This window comes from Boleophthalmus pectinirostris, unplaced genomic scaffold (genome assembly GCF_026225935.1).
Source record: "Boleophthalmus pectinirostris isolate CB_2022bp ecotype Guang Dong unplaced genomic scaffold, ASM2622593v1 HiC_scaffold_9, whole genome shotgun sequence".
In the NCBI taxonomy this organism is placed as follows: domain Eukaryota; kingdom Metazoa; phylum Chordata; class Actinopteri; order Gobiiformes; family Gobiidae; genus Boleophthalmus; species Boleophthalmus pectinirostris.
Window position 1 is genome coordinate 20,725,551 of NW_026571541.1, and position 17,326 is coordinate 20,742,876.

Sequence of the window (17,326 nt, forward strand, 5' to 3'; positions counted from 1 at the left end):
TACAGGTGTCAACAGTGAGTCATAATGAAACTAAACTCAAACTGCAGCTAATGACGCTGTGACATTTTTAGCCACAGTAATAAAGGAAGTAAAGCACTATTGTTATAAAAGCATGAGGTTCTTCTGGCACATAATACAACTTTTCAAATTATTGAGGAACAACAATTAGAAATGCCAACATAGCTACAACATGGCATAAAAGAAGAATAAACAAAACATTCATGCCTTAAACGGAAACCAAATCAAATAGTGGGATAAGGTTACCAGTGCTTTATGTGATTTATGTGATTTAGGGTTTGTGACCTGATTTTGAGAGTGAAAAGCAATATATACTAGTATATGAGTTCTGTCACAAGAGACAAGAGCAAACAAGTACTCGACCACAGCCTAAACAAGTGCAGTTTAGGCTGTGGTCTGAAGCAGAGGAAGTCAGTCACACGTGGTCCCTCACACTCACAATCCAATCTATGTCCACAGCCTGTCCAATGCACTCGACATATCAGGAGCTATATTTTCTTTTGTGTATGAATATGTAGTTGTAATGTGCAAACTGAGATGATGTAAAAACATAGTAATGATAAAATTCTATTAAAAAATGAAACAACAACAAAACTGAGCTTGTTATTTTCATGGTTTGGTGACACTGAACACTGAATGTTGTACTATGACTCATATGGCATAACTGAAAGTTTTGGGGAATTTGTCTTTCATCAATTTTCTCTAACAGCCTAATTTCACTTCAAGCATTCACAAAGTGGACAAAACAAGAATCAATAATACTACAATCAATTACAATATCAATAATACTACAATTGATTACAATATTGACAAAAAAACCCAAACAAAAATAATGTACAAACATACTATACTTATCCGAGTGAAATCCGAGCGCACACGTTTGGTCTTTGTTTTTCTCCTGAAAGTAATTTTGCTTCTGAAACTCATTGTCTCAAATCAATAGTATAATTTAAAACACAAGATAAGGTAAGGTATCATGCCAGTACTGTTGTCATGTGCTCTATCAAGAGGCAGCAAGAGAATGAGTTGGTTTAGGGCGGTGTGTGAGTGCATGTGGATGTAGAGGAAGTAGATCTCTGACGTCCGACGTATATTTTACCACAACATGTGAGAAAATCCCCGAATAGTCAGCCAACCACAGACTATGGTTATGCATCACATAATTTCTTCCACCTAGACAGAAGCTTCACATATTACTGAATGTGACAGTGACATCTTAATGCACAGACTATTTGTTAAGACAGAATTATCCAAGTGTGACGTGCATACAGACACGCAAATTCACTTCCTCCATAAAACCTCATAGCAGAAGAGAAGTTATAATATAAAGGAAGTTTTGATGTTGTGTGTTGCCAGTGTCACCAAAATGAAGAATGTGCAGAAAACATTTGCTTAAATGTTAAAAAAAAAAATCAGTACAAATGACATAGTATAAAGTTCAAGACTCTGCAAAGGAGAGCATCAGTATGACCTGTTTTGAACTGCAGAGCTCACACCCAGTGTTTTACATGTGAACACTGCAGTATTCTGTGGTGGCTCAGCCCTGCCCCTCATCCTCCCTGTTGCACAGCACCTGCCTCTGTTGGCTCATGTCTCTACCCCCTCTCAGTGCCTCTCTCATCTATTCAAACACACCACTCTTCATTGCATGATTTGCCTTTGATTTCCTCTTTGTATTTACTGCCCCCTTTTGAACCAGTTTTATGATGTTGCTGATGTTGGTAAACTGCTGCAATGGTCACAGTGACCCTTAACACTACACTAGCTATAAATGAAGCAGTGCGTGGAGTTGTGAGGAAAACTGTTCAACACTGATGTGAAGACCTGGAAACAGAGAGGGGGGCAGAAGGGGGCAGAAGAGAGGTCCAGGGAGAGACAGTGGGCTGCAAAAAGCACAAGACATCTGCTGTGCATCATTACAGCAACACAAGGACAGGGAAAGATCGGCAAAACTAATGTGATTTGAATTTCACAGAGGAGCCAGCTGTGACGAAAAATGACTGTGTAATCAAATGTGAGGAGATAGTTCAAGAGCAAGCAGTAAAAACAATATTGCTTTAAGTCAGTAAAATTATGAAAAAAATAGAAAGTGTGCAAGAAAAGGCCATTGAGGATATGAGTTAATATTCTTTGCATATTGCAATTTTTTAGCTTATTTTTGCTTTTATCCCACTAAAATGGTAACAATGACTACACTTTTCTTGAGTTTGACAAAGACAACTAGTTACCACAGTAATGTAAAGATATACTTTGTGGTGATCATAAACTTGACCAGAGTGTGTGTGAAGAAACAGGTCACATTTAATTTATTCAAACTAATTCATTCACTAAGTCGATGTTGGGGCTTCTTATTCATACTTTAGTTTGAATGGCTATTTTTAACATCACTGGGGTATGTAGGCAGAAGAAGCTCATTTTCCCACAGAAACTGGATTCCTCATGACTGACCCCACTTTACTCCCCCCCTCCATTTCCGCCACAATGAGGAAACCAACCAGACCTCAGTCATTGATCAACACATATCAACCTCTGCAGCAGAAAGTTAGACAATAGACACATTCCACATCAGACTCCATTTGTTTGAAAGTGCATGCCATGCTTATAGTAAGAGTGGTGCAGAGTTGTGCAGGTTACCATGACGATGATTGTCAGTGGTGAGGTGGTAGTCGCGCTGTACGCCTCTAGAGTAGGTGTGGCTGCGTCCAATGACATCTGGTCTTGTCGCACGCACATGTGTCCACAGTCTGGCCCTCCCACTGAGCGCAACAGCAGCACCGCACTGGCAGAACAACCCATACTCCACAGCTCCTAACCAGCTACACCGTGTCTAAAGGGTGCTCTACTGTAGCTCACATAAGCTCTAGTCATTTGGTTAAGTCTAGCCCTTGGTTTCCATCTTGTGCTTCTCTGCTGCACTGCTACAGTCAGTGGCGGAGCTCTACCAGCCAGCAGCCTGTCCCTCTCTCTTTCCTTTCACACACAGTGACTGCAGATGTGAGCGGTTCAGCCCAGCTCACCAACAAATCACAGTCTGCAGTGGCTGTCAGCTGACCAGAACCAGCTGCAGCACACACTCACACACTACAGGAGTTTTGCTGATTTTCATTTTGCACCATTTTCTCTCAATCACTCACACATGCACTTAAACAAAGTGTGTGCAATAGTATGGGGCTTTAAGAACAAAATAGCACTAAAAAGCACTCATAAAAAGAATGTTACCGATCCAATAAGGAAATCAGAAGAGAGTATAAACTGCTATCAAGGCTCACAACAGTTCCTTGACTTGACTCAAATCCAGTGATAAACTGTTGAGTTTCACATTTATCATTGGATGAAGTATTACATGCAGCAATCAAACTGCAATCATGAAATTGTGACAGAAAAGTACTTGTCAACATCCAGCATCTTATGGTACATTTGAAAAGACAAAAAAAGATGAATAAAATTTAGTCTGAACAGCAAACTCCTAATAAAGTACTTATGTAAATGTAAGTATTATTGCATTGACTGAAAAAACTGGATCATGTTCCAGATTGGAAGTTGCCAGAGCAGCTTTGTTTCTCCTGGAAGTATTATGTGAGTCTATTGAATGGAAAAGGGGGAGAGGGTTGGTGCACAGATGTATGCAGGGTTATGGGGTAGAGCTTCCATGTGAAATTCCCCCGACTTCGGTTCAACGCTCGGAGAGGCAAAAGGACGCTGGCTACAATGATATGTTCCATTACATCACTGCTGATCTGCAGCTTGGGCCTATCCATCACTTTTACAACTGCACTTTCATCATCTCATCTGCCATTGCTCATGTTCAATTACAATTCAGATTAAAATGCCTTGTAATATAATATTGTAGGATAAGGGGACACATAAAACAACACAAAGAAAAGGCTTTAAGATTGGGGGTGCTTTGCTGAAGACAATGTTTATTTTTTGTTGAATTACCATGTATGTGATGTATAGAAAATATGAGATGGCAATTCTAAATTCAGCATGCATAAGTTTGGCAACCGTATGTTATCATTGTGGTGAAATTCTACACTCTACTCCATGAACATGAATACTGACTAAGAAGAGCCTTGCCTGATGTGTGCCTTTACAAACATGTTAATTGAACATTATCTATCAATTTAGTTTGTATTTTTGTAATGAATTTAGGTCACGTTTTTACTTAATAGTAATTTGTTACTGCTTTTTATATGAAACTTGCCCATGTGCAAAACTTTGAAAGAAGTTGAATCAGCCTCATTGTATGTACAAGTTAGTCACACAACATGCAGAGGCCAGCAAACTGCAAACACTGTGTTGCCTTTAGAAAGGACGTAACCATAGTGATGATGTCAGGTCATCATTAAGGTCGTTAGTGTCCATGTCAGTGTCCCCCACAGTCCCACCCACCACCTCTGCAAGTGCTCATCATTATAATACTTTACACAGCTAAATATAAACAGCATGCATTATGGGTCCACAGTGAAAGCATCTGCACATAAGACAGCCACAAAGCCTCTCCCACACAGTTTGCAAACATTAACATGCCCTGTAAAGTACAGGATAAGTGAGTACAAAATATAAGAAGTAAGCACAGCCTACCACCAACTTGTTTTAAAGGGCCCTCAGTGAGAGCCAATGGCATTTGATAACAACATGGCTGATCATTTGAGTCTAAAACACACAAAGAGGACCACAGAGATGAGCTTTGTTGAAATGCCAGAAACACCACAATAGTCCGGTCATACAAATAAGCCCACACAAACATGCCCAGCAGATGCCAGTTGTCCCCATGTTCTGCAGCTCATATTGCTTTCATTCACTCTGGATCTAAACAAGATATAATCACTACAAAGGCGATTGGTTTATTCTCACTCAAACTATTTATGCAATGAAATCAGAGACAAAAATGTGCATAAACACTTCAAGCGACACACATTTACAATGTAAGTAAGCATAAACAAGCTCTGCCAAAGCACTGACCCTATTGTTGAAATGTAATGCCATCTATTGATATTCTTGTGCAGTAATAATTCCTTTTTTAAACTCCTGGTTGCCTCTTTTGAGAACATACTGGACACAAAAGCCATCCACATTAATTATTTCATTATCAAACTATAATTTATTAATGTTCTGAGATAAATACTTTAAGCAATAACATTTTTCATTTGTGGGGGAGGGAATGCATTCTCTTATTTCCTAAACTGTGACACCCATTCCACTGGATGCACAAATGTTTGCCTGAAACCCTCAAACAAAAGATTTACTAACATAACTGCAAACTTTGTAACATATGTGTTCTCTTACTTTTTGTTCCAGCTCGATGATAAGGGAACACACCACCAAAAGACTTCCTTTTTACTTAAATACTTTTTAGTTGACAACCTCTATATTAACCAATATAAAACCAGAATGTATCATTTAACGCATGCTTTTCATGTATGCATATGCTTTGTTCTCACTGAGACCCTAGTTAGGTTGTGTGCCTGAATCTAGTGGGAATGACATCACTGGGGTGTACAGGGCAATGCGCCGCCATCATTTGTAGAGCTAATGTCTTCCAGCTGTACAGCCTCTGTCCATGTAACTCTTGTATTTGAGGTAAACTTTCACAGTGAACATTGCTGAGGGCGACAGTGTGGCGGTAGTTGGGTATAAATGATTCTGCAGAAGATTGGGTTAAGAGGACAATGTTGCTCAAAACATTTGAAGAGAAAAACATACAAGGCGTTTTACTGGCTATGGACACCTCGGCCAACTAGGCCAAGGAGGAAACCACAGTCCATTTAACCTGTTACTGTGCCTTGTAAGCAGTTTGCTCCTCTGTAGTTAGGTTCCCTGTAGTGCTGCAGGCTGACTCATGACAGAGGTGTTTGATGTGGTACGCTTTTCCATTAAAATTACTTGGGAAAATACAAGGCTGTTCCCATGGTGACCACGACAGGAAGCATGCTGTCACTCATTGGCTCTAGGTTCCCGGAGAACAACGGTCTGACCTTAAGAGGCGATCAGTTCTATAATCATCAGTAAATTTATGCCAACCATTTAATTCTCATAATTCTATTGTTTTTAAATCAGCAAGCATGCATTAGCTATATGCATTAGCATATAGCATACAAAGACTACACTGACCCCTGGTAACTTGATTATTTTGCTTCCCACATTAGCATTTGTTATGTAATGTTGTTTATTATTAATTATTTTTATTATTTAAAGTTATTATTTAAAATATTACTTATTTACAATTATTTACAATAGCATTCTGTGTGTAACCACTGTACACAGTAAAACCTCAATCTGCAAAAGCAGGACTGCAGCACCTAGGATGGTGCATAAACAGGAAGACAAATATTAAATTTTTAACGTTTTACCTGAAGTAAACAATGAGCTATAAAAGTCACATCAAGCAAGATTTAAAACCTTTTTCAACCATACCTGGAGCTTCAAAAGGGTTTATAAAATGCTGACCTCTAAATTACTGAATCCAGATGCAAAATCCATCAACTGTCTGGAAATGTCTAAGATAAAGGATTATTGCATGCATGCCATAGTTAGTTAGTCGGCTCAACTTAATACAAACAATGTGAGTTGGGAATGTTGAATTTGAGCGCTGCATGGGCCAAGGGGCAAAGCATACAGTGCCAATGCCATCTAGTGCCAAAGAATCAACATAGCAAGCTCTCTGCTCTAACCTGCAGGGTGCGCTCTATGCCACGCTACATTCTTGACTGTCCTGGTTTCTGGTTTATTTAGACAAGGAAGTTATTAAAATGTCTTTAACTAAGATCCCAGGTCCTGGGGCAGCAGAGGTGGGGGAGGGACCTCAGACAGGGACAGATGAGAGGAGAGCAGGGGAAGTTAAGAGCAGCTGCCAGAAACAGGGGGAAAATTTCCATTCCCCTTGAACTCACCTCGTATTAAAATGCATATAGACCCAGCACCACAACAATGAAGGAAGAACACTATAAATATCAGGTTCAAAGCTATGTAATTGCTAATAAATGTTCAGAGATTATAAAATATATTAAAATAAAATTGATTAAATATGATATATTAAATATAATAAAATAATAATTAAATACAATAAAATATAGCATTATAGACACACACACACACACACATACTTTTTACTAATTTATTCACTTTTTTGCGTCTGGGGAAAAATAATCTTAGGTAGTCATATCTTAAAAAAACAAAGCAAAACAAAACAAAAACAAATGAATCATGTTTTAAAAATAAAGCTCAATAATGTTTTAACTAGAGACTGATAAATAAAAATAATACATCAGCCCCAAAACATTTTTTCTTGCTGTTGCAAACACACAGCCTCTCTCAGCTCAGCCCATGCCTCATTAATTCACTTTCCCACGTGGCATCTCTCCACCTCCATGGCCCCATAGCCTTCTTCAGCCCCTCTGTCTTGTGCTCTAGCTGCCATTCATAAACTACTGATCTCTTGTCTTTAATTTGCTATATAAAAATCTACCATGATACTGTTTTTTTGCCGTCTCAAAGCTATAACGGTTGCCTGTATTTTACAAGCTTTTCCAGTATTAATGTATTTACCGTGGCTTATCATTTCTCAAACAGACACAGTAATTCTTCATGGTGCACTGCCAGACAGATGGGACAATTCTTATTGTGGTTCTTTTATTCAGGATTGGAAAAATACAAATACTATGTCTCAGTCCACAAATATGACAACAATTATATGGTTAACATATGCTAACACAATAGATTAGCTTTGTGGTTATCCCTGAATTAAGATTCCAGTTTCAGCATCAGCACATCATCCCAAAAAATCTACTACAGCAAAGTATCTAAAAACATTCACATTAAACTTTCACAGCAAAAGTTATACTTCTGCACTACCTCTATCTTATAAATGCTACAAGTGTACTGTAGTGCAGAAATTAGGTCTTGAATCAGCAATCAGCAATATGACATAATCTTAATTTTATTTTTGGTGGATATTTTTTTATTTGTCATTTCTTGCCTTTTTTTCTTGCTCAACATCCTTTTCCATGGAGGGCTGCACAAGAGTGGAAAACATGTACTGTGATATCGATATTACTGCAATACTTTAATATACTTTGTGACACTATAATGTCAGTCTATGTGAATGCCAATGCCATGTTACAAGAAAAATAAAAATTTAATATAGACAAAACCGAGATTAAATCAAGGCTAATTTAATAAATAAAGCTACATATTTAGTTTGCTATATCAGTACTTCTGCGGTGTATTGTTCAGCCCTATTTCCAAGTAGCCAATCAGGAATCTCTTTCAAACTTTCCTTGATTTTGATGAAACCCAATAACAGGTCTGTCTGAGCATTTTATCTCTGTGCTGCTTCTTATTAAATCCTATCTTCAACTATTCTAGCTGAAAAATGTGTCCTTACTTTGAACCTTATTTCACCCAGACCAAGTCTAAGTTAATATTGACTTTTATACGCTCAGGCCAGAAACACATACCACTATTCTTGAACATTTGTTATTATCATGTAAAATTATCAGCAAATCGTAACACTGACAACAGCAGTACAGAAAAAACTGTATTTGAATAGCTACATCCTAATTAATCATGCAGTAATACGCCTACATGACACCAACACAAAGCCTACATGTGACCTCAGCGTGACCTCTAGTATCTGGCAGACGCCCACTCAGCAGCTCTTTCTCCCTCTGGTCCCCACGGCGCAGGACCCAGCTGTTTTAAGGACTTTTCCTCATGTGTTTTCATATGCATAATCCTCTATCCAAATTACCTAAGCCCCCTTTGTGATTGTGTCTGCCTCACTCATTGACCCCCTTTCTTCCATTTCTTTCACAGATCTCTTTTACAGGGCTTTGGCTGATGTTGAAGGTGCAGTAAATTGTCCAGAGAACAAGTCAGTTATAATAGTACAGAGAGGAGTTGGCCAAATGGATTTGAAATGCAGGGGATTTCAAAACCACTCAATGAGATCCTAACCAAAACACGCAGAGGACAATGTAGAAGCTCTGATTTGTGTTGTAAATCCACCATCAAGGCCCAGCTTTGTCTTTTTTGTTGAGCATGTCATAATTAAACATCTGTCAATCAGACACTAGTGTCCAGTTTCCATGTTTGAGGTGAAAAGGATTGGGACTTAGCAGAATTTTTATTTTGTGCATGTTGATATGGTTTATAGGGGAATAGAAGACTGGACTTAATAATACTTTGGTAAAATTCTTGAGATCTGAAAAAAGTCAATTATAGCTGCATACTTAAACAGATAACATGACCGTGTCTTCATATAGCACAAATAACACATGCTCCAGTGAGTGCAAAAAATAAGATAATAGAAAGAAAGAAATTCTTTCCATCTTCTCATTTGTTTGAATCAGATTTTTTCTTCATTCATATAACCTACATTAATATCACTTTTTCCTGTGCTTCAGTGTGCATGGAGCAGCTCTTGATCAAACATTAATACAGGCTGCATGTTTCAGCTCCTGTTTTATGTTGTACCGACAAACCTAAAAAGACTGACATGTTAAAAGGGGGTTTAGTGGGTCAGTAGGACTGATCAAAGCCAACAGGAAACCATTAGACAGGCAGTGCAGAGGTAGACAAAAGGCCAAAACGTGCTTATGTTAAGATCCTGTGGTGGCCTGGTGGACAATTGTTGACACATTTTCTCTACTTTGTTTCCCAATTATGTAGCTCCCTGCAGCACAGTCTGATAACTGCCTTCAAAGGCATAATGAGGGAAAGTCCACATCATTTACAAGTGTCACACAGTAGTGTGCAGTTTGAGCTGGCAAGGGCATGAGGGCATAAGGGTCGCTCTATAATGGCACTAGCATATTCAGGCCTCCTACTCTGGAATTCACAGAAAGGCAGAGACACAACACAGCAATTCACTCAGCAAAGAGTTAGAGAACTATTCTTAGACCACTATGTGAAGTAGAGTGGACCTCCTCCTCCTTATCCATCCCAAGGGTACGTGAAAAAAGTGTATGGTGTCAGGCTAGAGAGGGGAGATGGACAGAGCTTTAAGAGAATCAGAGCAAATGGATAAAAGTGAAGCTCCAGTGAGGCAGAGCCAGTCAGCTAAGTCTGAAAGCAGCAGTTCACTGACTGTGAAGCTTTTGCAAAGAGCCTATTGTAAACCTAGGCTGGCACAATGCACCCTGCCCCAGGGACCTCTCTCTCCTCCTCTCATGTGACCTCTCTCAAACATGGACATACAGGCACAGACTTTCTCTGCACAGAGATGGCCCACACAGACCAAACCAGCTATTTGTCCATGGATTCAACAACCTCTAGTCTGACACTTCAAGTCAAAAGTAACAAATTCATTCAGCACACACTGCACAAATGCATGTCTACCATGATTACAGAACACTTTCTAATTACAGTGGTCTGATTCAGTCAGTGACAATGGCTCCAGTAAGGGCCTACATTTGTTTTCATTTAATTCCTTGTACAGTGAATGTGTCATTGAAAAGACAGACCGCAAAGTCTTCACAGTGCCCTGGTACTATCTGTGGTTTAGTCAAAACAAATGGCTATTCATCTGCAGTAGCCTCTTTAATCTCACTTGCGAAGTATTCTAAACAACTCATCAGCAGTTTAAGAATCAAATATCAACTCATCTTAATATCAGAAATGTCATTTAGCCTAGATTAAGGGACATGGGTGATGACATCAATGTGAAGACTTGACTTCTAGACTATACTGTATGAAAGAGTAAATCAAAACTTATTTTGGTCATAGTGCAGCTCTAAAAGAAAGTCACCATCTATATATATTAAACCAAATGCCTCTCTGGATAGTTCTCTAAAATATAGCCCATATTTTATAGGGATATAAAGATCATGACCCCATAACTCAGCCAATATGATACAGTTATAATATGGCTCTTTATTATTTTATGTCTGTCTTCATTGTTTGAGTACCAAGTACAGTATGGCCTACTTATGAGAATGTTCATGTTTACCTCTTTTCCATTTGCAGAGACCCTAATACAGTTTGCACCCTGTTTATCATGGGAAGTCAAGTTCAAGTCTAAACATTAAAACAAGAGGAAATGTGTCAGAATCAGGAACATATTTAAGTGAAATCAAAACTCAGAGAAAGGGAAAAAGCCTTTTTGAATGATAAACAAGATCTGAGATATGCCAAAGGAGAGAGGAGGACTTCCTGTAAAAATTCCATCCTAATTGACCTTTTCTGTTGTCGTGGCAACGGAGCCATGACTGTGGAGTAATTACAGAAGACTAATCCGGTTACTGTCCGCTACCACAACATTCACATCTTTAGTATGTTTAATTTGTTACATCCATTTGTGTTTTCATCAAATAAATGTGTGTATTTCAGACACAGAAGTCCACAATTTAAGATGTTAATATAATCATAAGCTGGGTCAAACGGTTCTGTTAGTTGACTCCAGGCAGTAGAGATAGTGTGTCATGAGGACAGCAGTGAGTGGCAATGACAGCACCCTACAGCACGTATCACATAGGGAAATCTCCTCAACATGCCCCCCACCAATAAATGACTGTGCATGACTTACTGGCACACACTTGGCTCCAGACATGCAGACATGCCTGGCAGTGATTTTTCACAGTCTGCACAGTTTGAAGATTAGTAGTAGCTTTGTGGAGTAGGAGTGGGGGTTTGCATTATTTGAGATTTTGTCATAAATTAGGTGCAAACTGCAACAAAGGAAGGAAACACTTAAATGTGATTGCTCCATTGTGCACGTCTAATTTGAAAGTTGCGCTGCACATATCCTTTTGTCTTCTCTGATGACTAATTAAAGGAAACATGAAATATGTGCATGGCCTATGATAACCACATTGGTTAGAAAAGTACCATACCGATCACAGTCATTGCACAGGTTTAGAAAAGAAACAGTCATAACGACATATTATGCGTTTGTCTGGTATTTAGTCTAACCTAAAAACAACTCAATTTAATACTTCAAATCTTTCAGAACATGTTGATTAGCCTTGTAATATAGTTATTCAAAATGAACCACAAAATGTAGCACCAATAGACATAACAATGATATTGACAGAAACTTTAATAAACATTATATTTATGAATGATATTAGATCAATTTAAAACCCGAGTGACAGTTTCCCTCAATCAATGAAGCGTTTTGCTCTGTGTCCCACTGACACACTAACACAGTGCAGTGTGGAGGGTGTGAGGCAGTGGAGTGACCTTTCACTTGCCCATCCACATAATACAGTATGCAAGCATACACAACAGTAGGCAAAGGATTTGCCTTCTGGCAAATTAAACAAACAGACAAACAAACAAACAAACAAAAACACAATGAAACATAATAACCTATGTTTACTGGTGAATATCTGCATCTGTACATGATAAGATATGACACCTTTTTCCCTCCTATAATCTCCACATCTCAAATGTAGTTGAACATAAAAGCAAAGCTTGGTCTATCATACTCCGATACTGCCTCCATTTTAACTGTTTTGATCACCATTGGGCAGATGTGTCATGGCACACTACACATTTTCACAATTTAATTTAGAAACCAACCCATAAAAGAAATGTCAGTTGATTTAGTACACTATATATGTTTGCTCGGCAATACACCAGAGAAAATTGTAGTAATTCCTGTGCCTACGAAGCATTGTCTATTTAAACGTATCGAGCTGCAGCCAGTGCAGTGCATCAATGGACAGAGCAGACCGTAGCTGCACCAGCGCTCATCCATCCACCGCTATGAAAGATGCAACATGAATGTCAATGTCAACTCCGTTTACTACAGTTACTATGCAGTCCATATTTTATGCTCCATATACACCCATATCAGATTCACACGGGATTCCCTCGGAACCAGAGGGCCTACAGGTGTTTTTCACTGCCACCATGTTTTACTGTTCAGTGGGTCTACTCACCGTCACTGCGGAGAGTCGGACCGCGTTGCACGCCGTCTGCCGTATCTCCGCGGCGCTCCCCGGCTTCAGCAGGTTCTTGGTGAATCTCCGGGTGGATTCAGCTGCCATCTCGTCATCTGAGCGGTCACTGAGGCTGATTCTGACAGGTAATCACTGCAGCGGTCTGACCTGGTCCTCTCCCCGAACATATGAGCCCACCTAGCTGTGTTTACACACACGTACTACACACGCACACGCCTCTGTCACGCACACAGACAGAAGGTTGCAGAGGATGCCCCGGCGCTTTGAGCGTCACAGAAATCATCGCGCAGCTTCCGCCTAAAGCGCTCACAATAAAAGTTCAAATCAAAATCACAGTGAAAGTACGCACGGACAAAAACGGACGCATTTATTTTGAAAGGTTCCAATTAGGCCTACCCTCTGTGACTGATATGAATTGATAGCTTACGTTTGTCATATTGAGGGTGGGTGGGTAGAATGTTTTTCTTTAGAAAATTAAATGATGTAAGAAGAGATCATTTGTTTGATACAAATTGTTACAGCATATTGCTACAGTATGAGGAGATGAGCATGCGTAGGGGAGCGCTGAAATGCCACCAGTTTATCATCAATCCAGTCCCGGGCTCAGAGAAACGTGGAGTACACTTACAGTAGGTCACCCAGTTACCAATGTGGATGTTAGTAGTGACACCTAGTGGTACACAACGGTACAAAACATTTTTGCTCCAATTGAACCTATTTTGATTTAGCTCTAGTTATTTAAAGTGTGAGCTAAAATGTAGGTTCTGTTATGTAAATTTGATAAAACAGGCGAATTATATCCTGAATTAAAATGACCTTAATTATTTTATTATTTCAATTAATAATAACAGCATATCTTTGGATCTTGGTCAGTGAACAAACAACTCTTGTCTAGCAATCAGGCCTGGCTGTAATATCTTCAGATTTATCATGAAGCGTTTGATATTTTGTGTTTAATATTTAGTATTCTAGCGCCATCTGCTGTACACAATCAGCATCACAAGTGACGCTGAAGTTCACCTTTATTGGGGAAATAAATTGGCTGCAACGTGCAATCATACTGTAACTGGTAAGCGTGAGATCATTGGTTAGGAAAGCTCAACTTAGACACGATCTTAAATAATCTAAATATTACATTGCATTACATTACATTTCTTAAAAGTAATAGCTTCATACATCAGTTGATGTTTTTAAAATCATTAGTCCACATTAAGCCTTAAAGGTCCTATATTACGCGTTATGAGACCCTTTTGCGTCCGACATGTTAGACTGTTGTTACCTCATCGAAAACATTCCTCGTTTTGTTTTGTTTAATTTCATGTCATGTTTGAGTAACTCGTTTTATTATTGTGTCTGCATTTCCAAAGCTCAAAATGCTCTGTTCTACCTTGTGATGTGGCGTATTGACACGGCTACCTATCCAACACCTACCTTTTACGTTTAATTCAACAGAGATGGGCAATTCCAGGACTGAAATCATTCAAATGATTCTAGTGAAGATGTATGGAGTTTAAAAACACATTAGAGCACTTCCTGTATTACCACATGACATCACAAGGTGGAGATTTCAATTTGAGAGAAGAACACAGCCTAAATATGCAGGATTATATGTTAAACATCTGCAAACAAAATACTCCACAAAACCCCAGATATGTTTTTGATGAGAAAATGACATTATAACATAGATTGCAGATTGCATAATATACAAGTTTTTTGTTGTTTTTTTTAAGTTTTTTTCTTTCAAGTTTGTCAAAGGTCACAGATTATTCAAATAAGGCTCATACTCAAAAAACAGGTTAGGTAGAAGAAGTCAAAGGCATTGAGATTTTGTCTGTCATACTCTCTTCTTATTTGAAAGTATGCTCTCACTGCAAAGGTTCACATCAGGGAGAAACACATGATCCTGTTTCTCTGACCAATGTCTAATTCTCATTTCCTCCTTCATAGTCTTCTCAAAGGAGTGAGGGCCCATCTGCAGAGTCCCACAGTGACTGTTGGACTGCACTTTAGAGTTGAGAGGTAGGTGTTTTACTGAAAGATTGCAAGAATTTGTGAAATTTGAGATCTTTCCAGAGAGTCAGTGCCGATAGCAGATATATGACCACAGAGAGGTTTAAGTGCAAGGAGGGAAGCAGTGATATTAAAAATTAGGTGGAGACAAAAAGTGAATGAAATCTTGATGTATTTTATTGTCAGTGGCGGATATGAGTCCAAGTGTCTCTAGTGGTGGAAAACAAATTAACATTTTGAGTACATCTGCATGTGTTTTCAAACAGTCATGAAGCTAGTGGAGTATTATAACTTTTTAATATAGTTCAGTCATGTTATTATCCACATTATGGTTGGCCAAGACAAGGGCAGATCTACAAATGTCTTAAATCAAAAGTTATCTGCAAAAAAAATAAAAAAATAAATAAGGTGTCTAAAATTGTCATAATTCTAGATGCAACAATATCTGATCTCTTCAACAGAAATCTAAACTTATTCCTTTTTTTAGGTTCATTTAAACCTGCATTCAGCTATTGCTACACTCAAGTTTCGGTGCTTATCAAAATATTGTTTATTCATTATATTTTGACTCAGCACATCTTCTCAGTGTCTTTGGCTGTTGCTGTCACTCTGCTCTTAGTGCCCCTCTTTGCATTGTATCATGATGTGCCATGTGTGTGTATTAGAGAAGACTGTCTAGTGCCTGAGGTGAAACGAGGAAGATAAAAGGCAGTGATGAGGTCTAGATCTTCAACATCCTGACAGCTGTAAATTAAATTAAAGAACTTCTGACAAATCAAACACATTTCTCTCTCTTTCTCTCACTCTTCCTCTGCATCTCTCCCTCTTCACCCTAGAGCCCTCAGCAGGCAAAGCGAGCATAGAACTTGAAACAAAATAGACTTGATCTTTCAGGACACAGGAAAGCTTTGAAACCACATCAGCTGCTGGGCTTGTCTCACATTTGTTTGTTTTGGGGACTTTTTTCTAAATACTTTAACAAACTTCTTCCATATTGTGACCGATAAAGATAGAGCTCCAGTACTTCAAACTAACTGTAGATGAAACAGACACATTTTTAAGCTTCTGAGGCAGACTAGCAGCCCATCAAAAGTACTCTACTCACAGTTCATACGCATCAAATAGGAATTCTGTTGATCTTTCATTTTCTCCCACTTTGACATCAATGAAAAAGTATAATTTTAGACTCATATATTGTTGTGTGTATACACACTGTTGGGAATTAACTGAATACATGTACCAACAATGCATATTCTGAATACTAATTCCTGTATTACAGTGATATTCAGAATACAGTTACTTTTCTAAAATCAAAAGAATACTTAATGGTATTTGATATTTTGTACACCCGGTGAGAAAAATAGACAACTCTGCTCTTTTGGTGAGGCATGTGTGATTTTTCCATCCCCAGTTAGTGACAGGAAATTCTTTAAAAACAGGTATAAAGCTGTTAACACTAATACTATTAGTACCACGCAGTAAGTGTAGTAAATGTAGTTCTGTATATTCAGAATACAGTACTCTGATTGGATCATGTATCGGAATATGTTACAAAACACATTTTAATGCAGGTATACAGTATTCTGTAACTAAAAACATTTTCAAAGTATTCCTCTCTTCACTGTGTATGCATGGGCATGTGTGAGAGAGGGTGTTTATCTCAGTGTGAGGACTGAAATGTGTATATAGTCATTTTTGCTTTGTGGGGACCAAAAATTTACCTCAAGAGGTAATTCATTCAATGTTATTATTGTTTGACCTGTTTAAAGATAAGATTTAAGATAAAGCAAATGTATGGAGTGAGAAGTGTGAGAAGCATTTAAGAACCATTGTTTTAGAATAGAATATAAAGCAGTGACATTGCACAGTTTTAGATACACAAAAGAAAAGAGTCAAGCAACTGTGTTTTTATTATAAGGGCCCCAAACAAAATCATCCTAGTTTGTAAAAGTTCACTCCACTATATTCTTTACCACGTTTTGGATTGCAAGTTTCCTTTCAGCCAGTAGAGGGTAGTATTGGACAGCGTTGGAGTCCCTGTGTGTTGTGGATTTAAAGCTTGTGGGTTTCAACAGCTGGTCAAACAGACTGAGCAGGGGATCCGGCTTAAGCATGTGCTAGAATATAAAAGATAGAAAAGGGCTGGTGCGTAGAGGCCGTCTTTTTTGTCTGACTCCTCGGCCCTGCTGCTCAAACCAACAGAATTAATAGGCTGCCTTGCCAAGAAAAACACTCTAATCAGTGGGTTTCCTCTCATTAAAAGTTAATTAGTTTGACACGAGTTTCCTGCAGAAGAAAGTATTGGCCACTTAGAACTCATTAGAGGCAAAGGAAAACATCACACCGAGGAAAGGCTGGAGGAGAGGAGAGAGGAATGGCCGTGCAAACAG

The 17,326-nt window shown here is 38.6% G+C and overlaps 1 protein-coding gene across 5 annotated transcripts in view; it reads right to left on the reverse strand.

The window, feature by feature from the left end:
- The window catches only part of dock10 (dedicator of cytokinesis 10), a 32,907-nt gene extending 19,793 nt beyond the window's left edge, over nucleotides 1-13,114 (reverse strand). For 2 of the 5 annotated variants that reach the window (XR_008633790.1, XM_055167001.1), the window contains exon 1: nucleotides 12,906-13,114. Coding sequence is in view for 4 of the 5 variants with exons in the window: in XM_055167001.1 (XP_055022976.1) it covers nucleotides 12,906-13,013 (108 nt within the window). In the remaining variant the exon portion in view is untranslated. Of the gene's footprint in view, nucleotides 1-864; nucleotides 1,049-12,905 lie in introns of those variants that run through there. The other 3 variants (XM_055167004.1, XM_055167003.1, XM_055167002.1) reach the window with 2 other exon arrangements.
- Nucleotides 13,115-17,326: the final 4,212 nt, after the last annotated feature.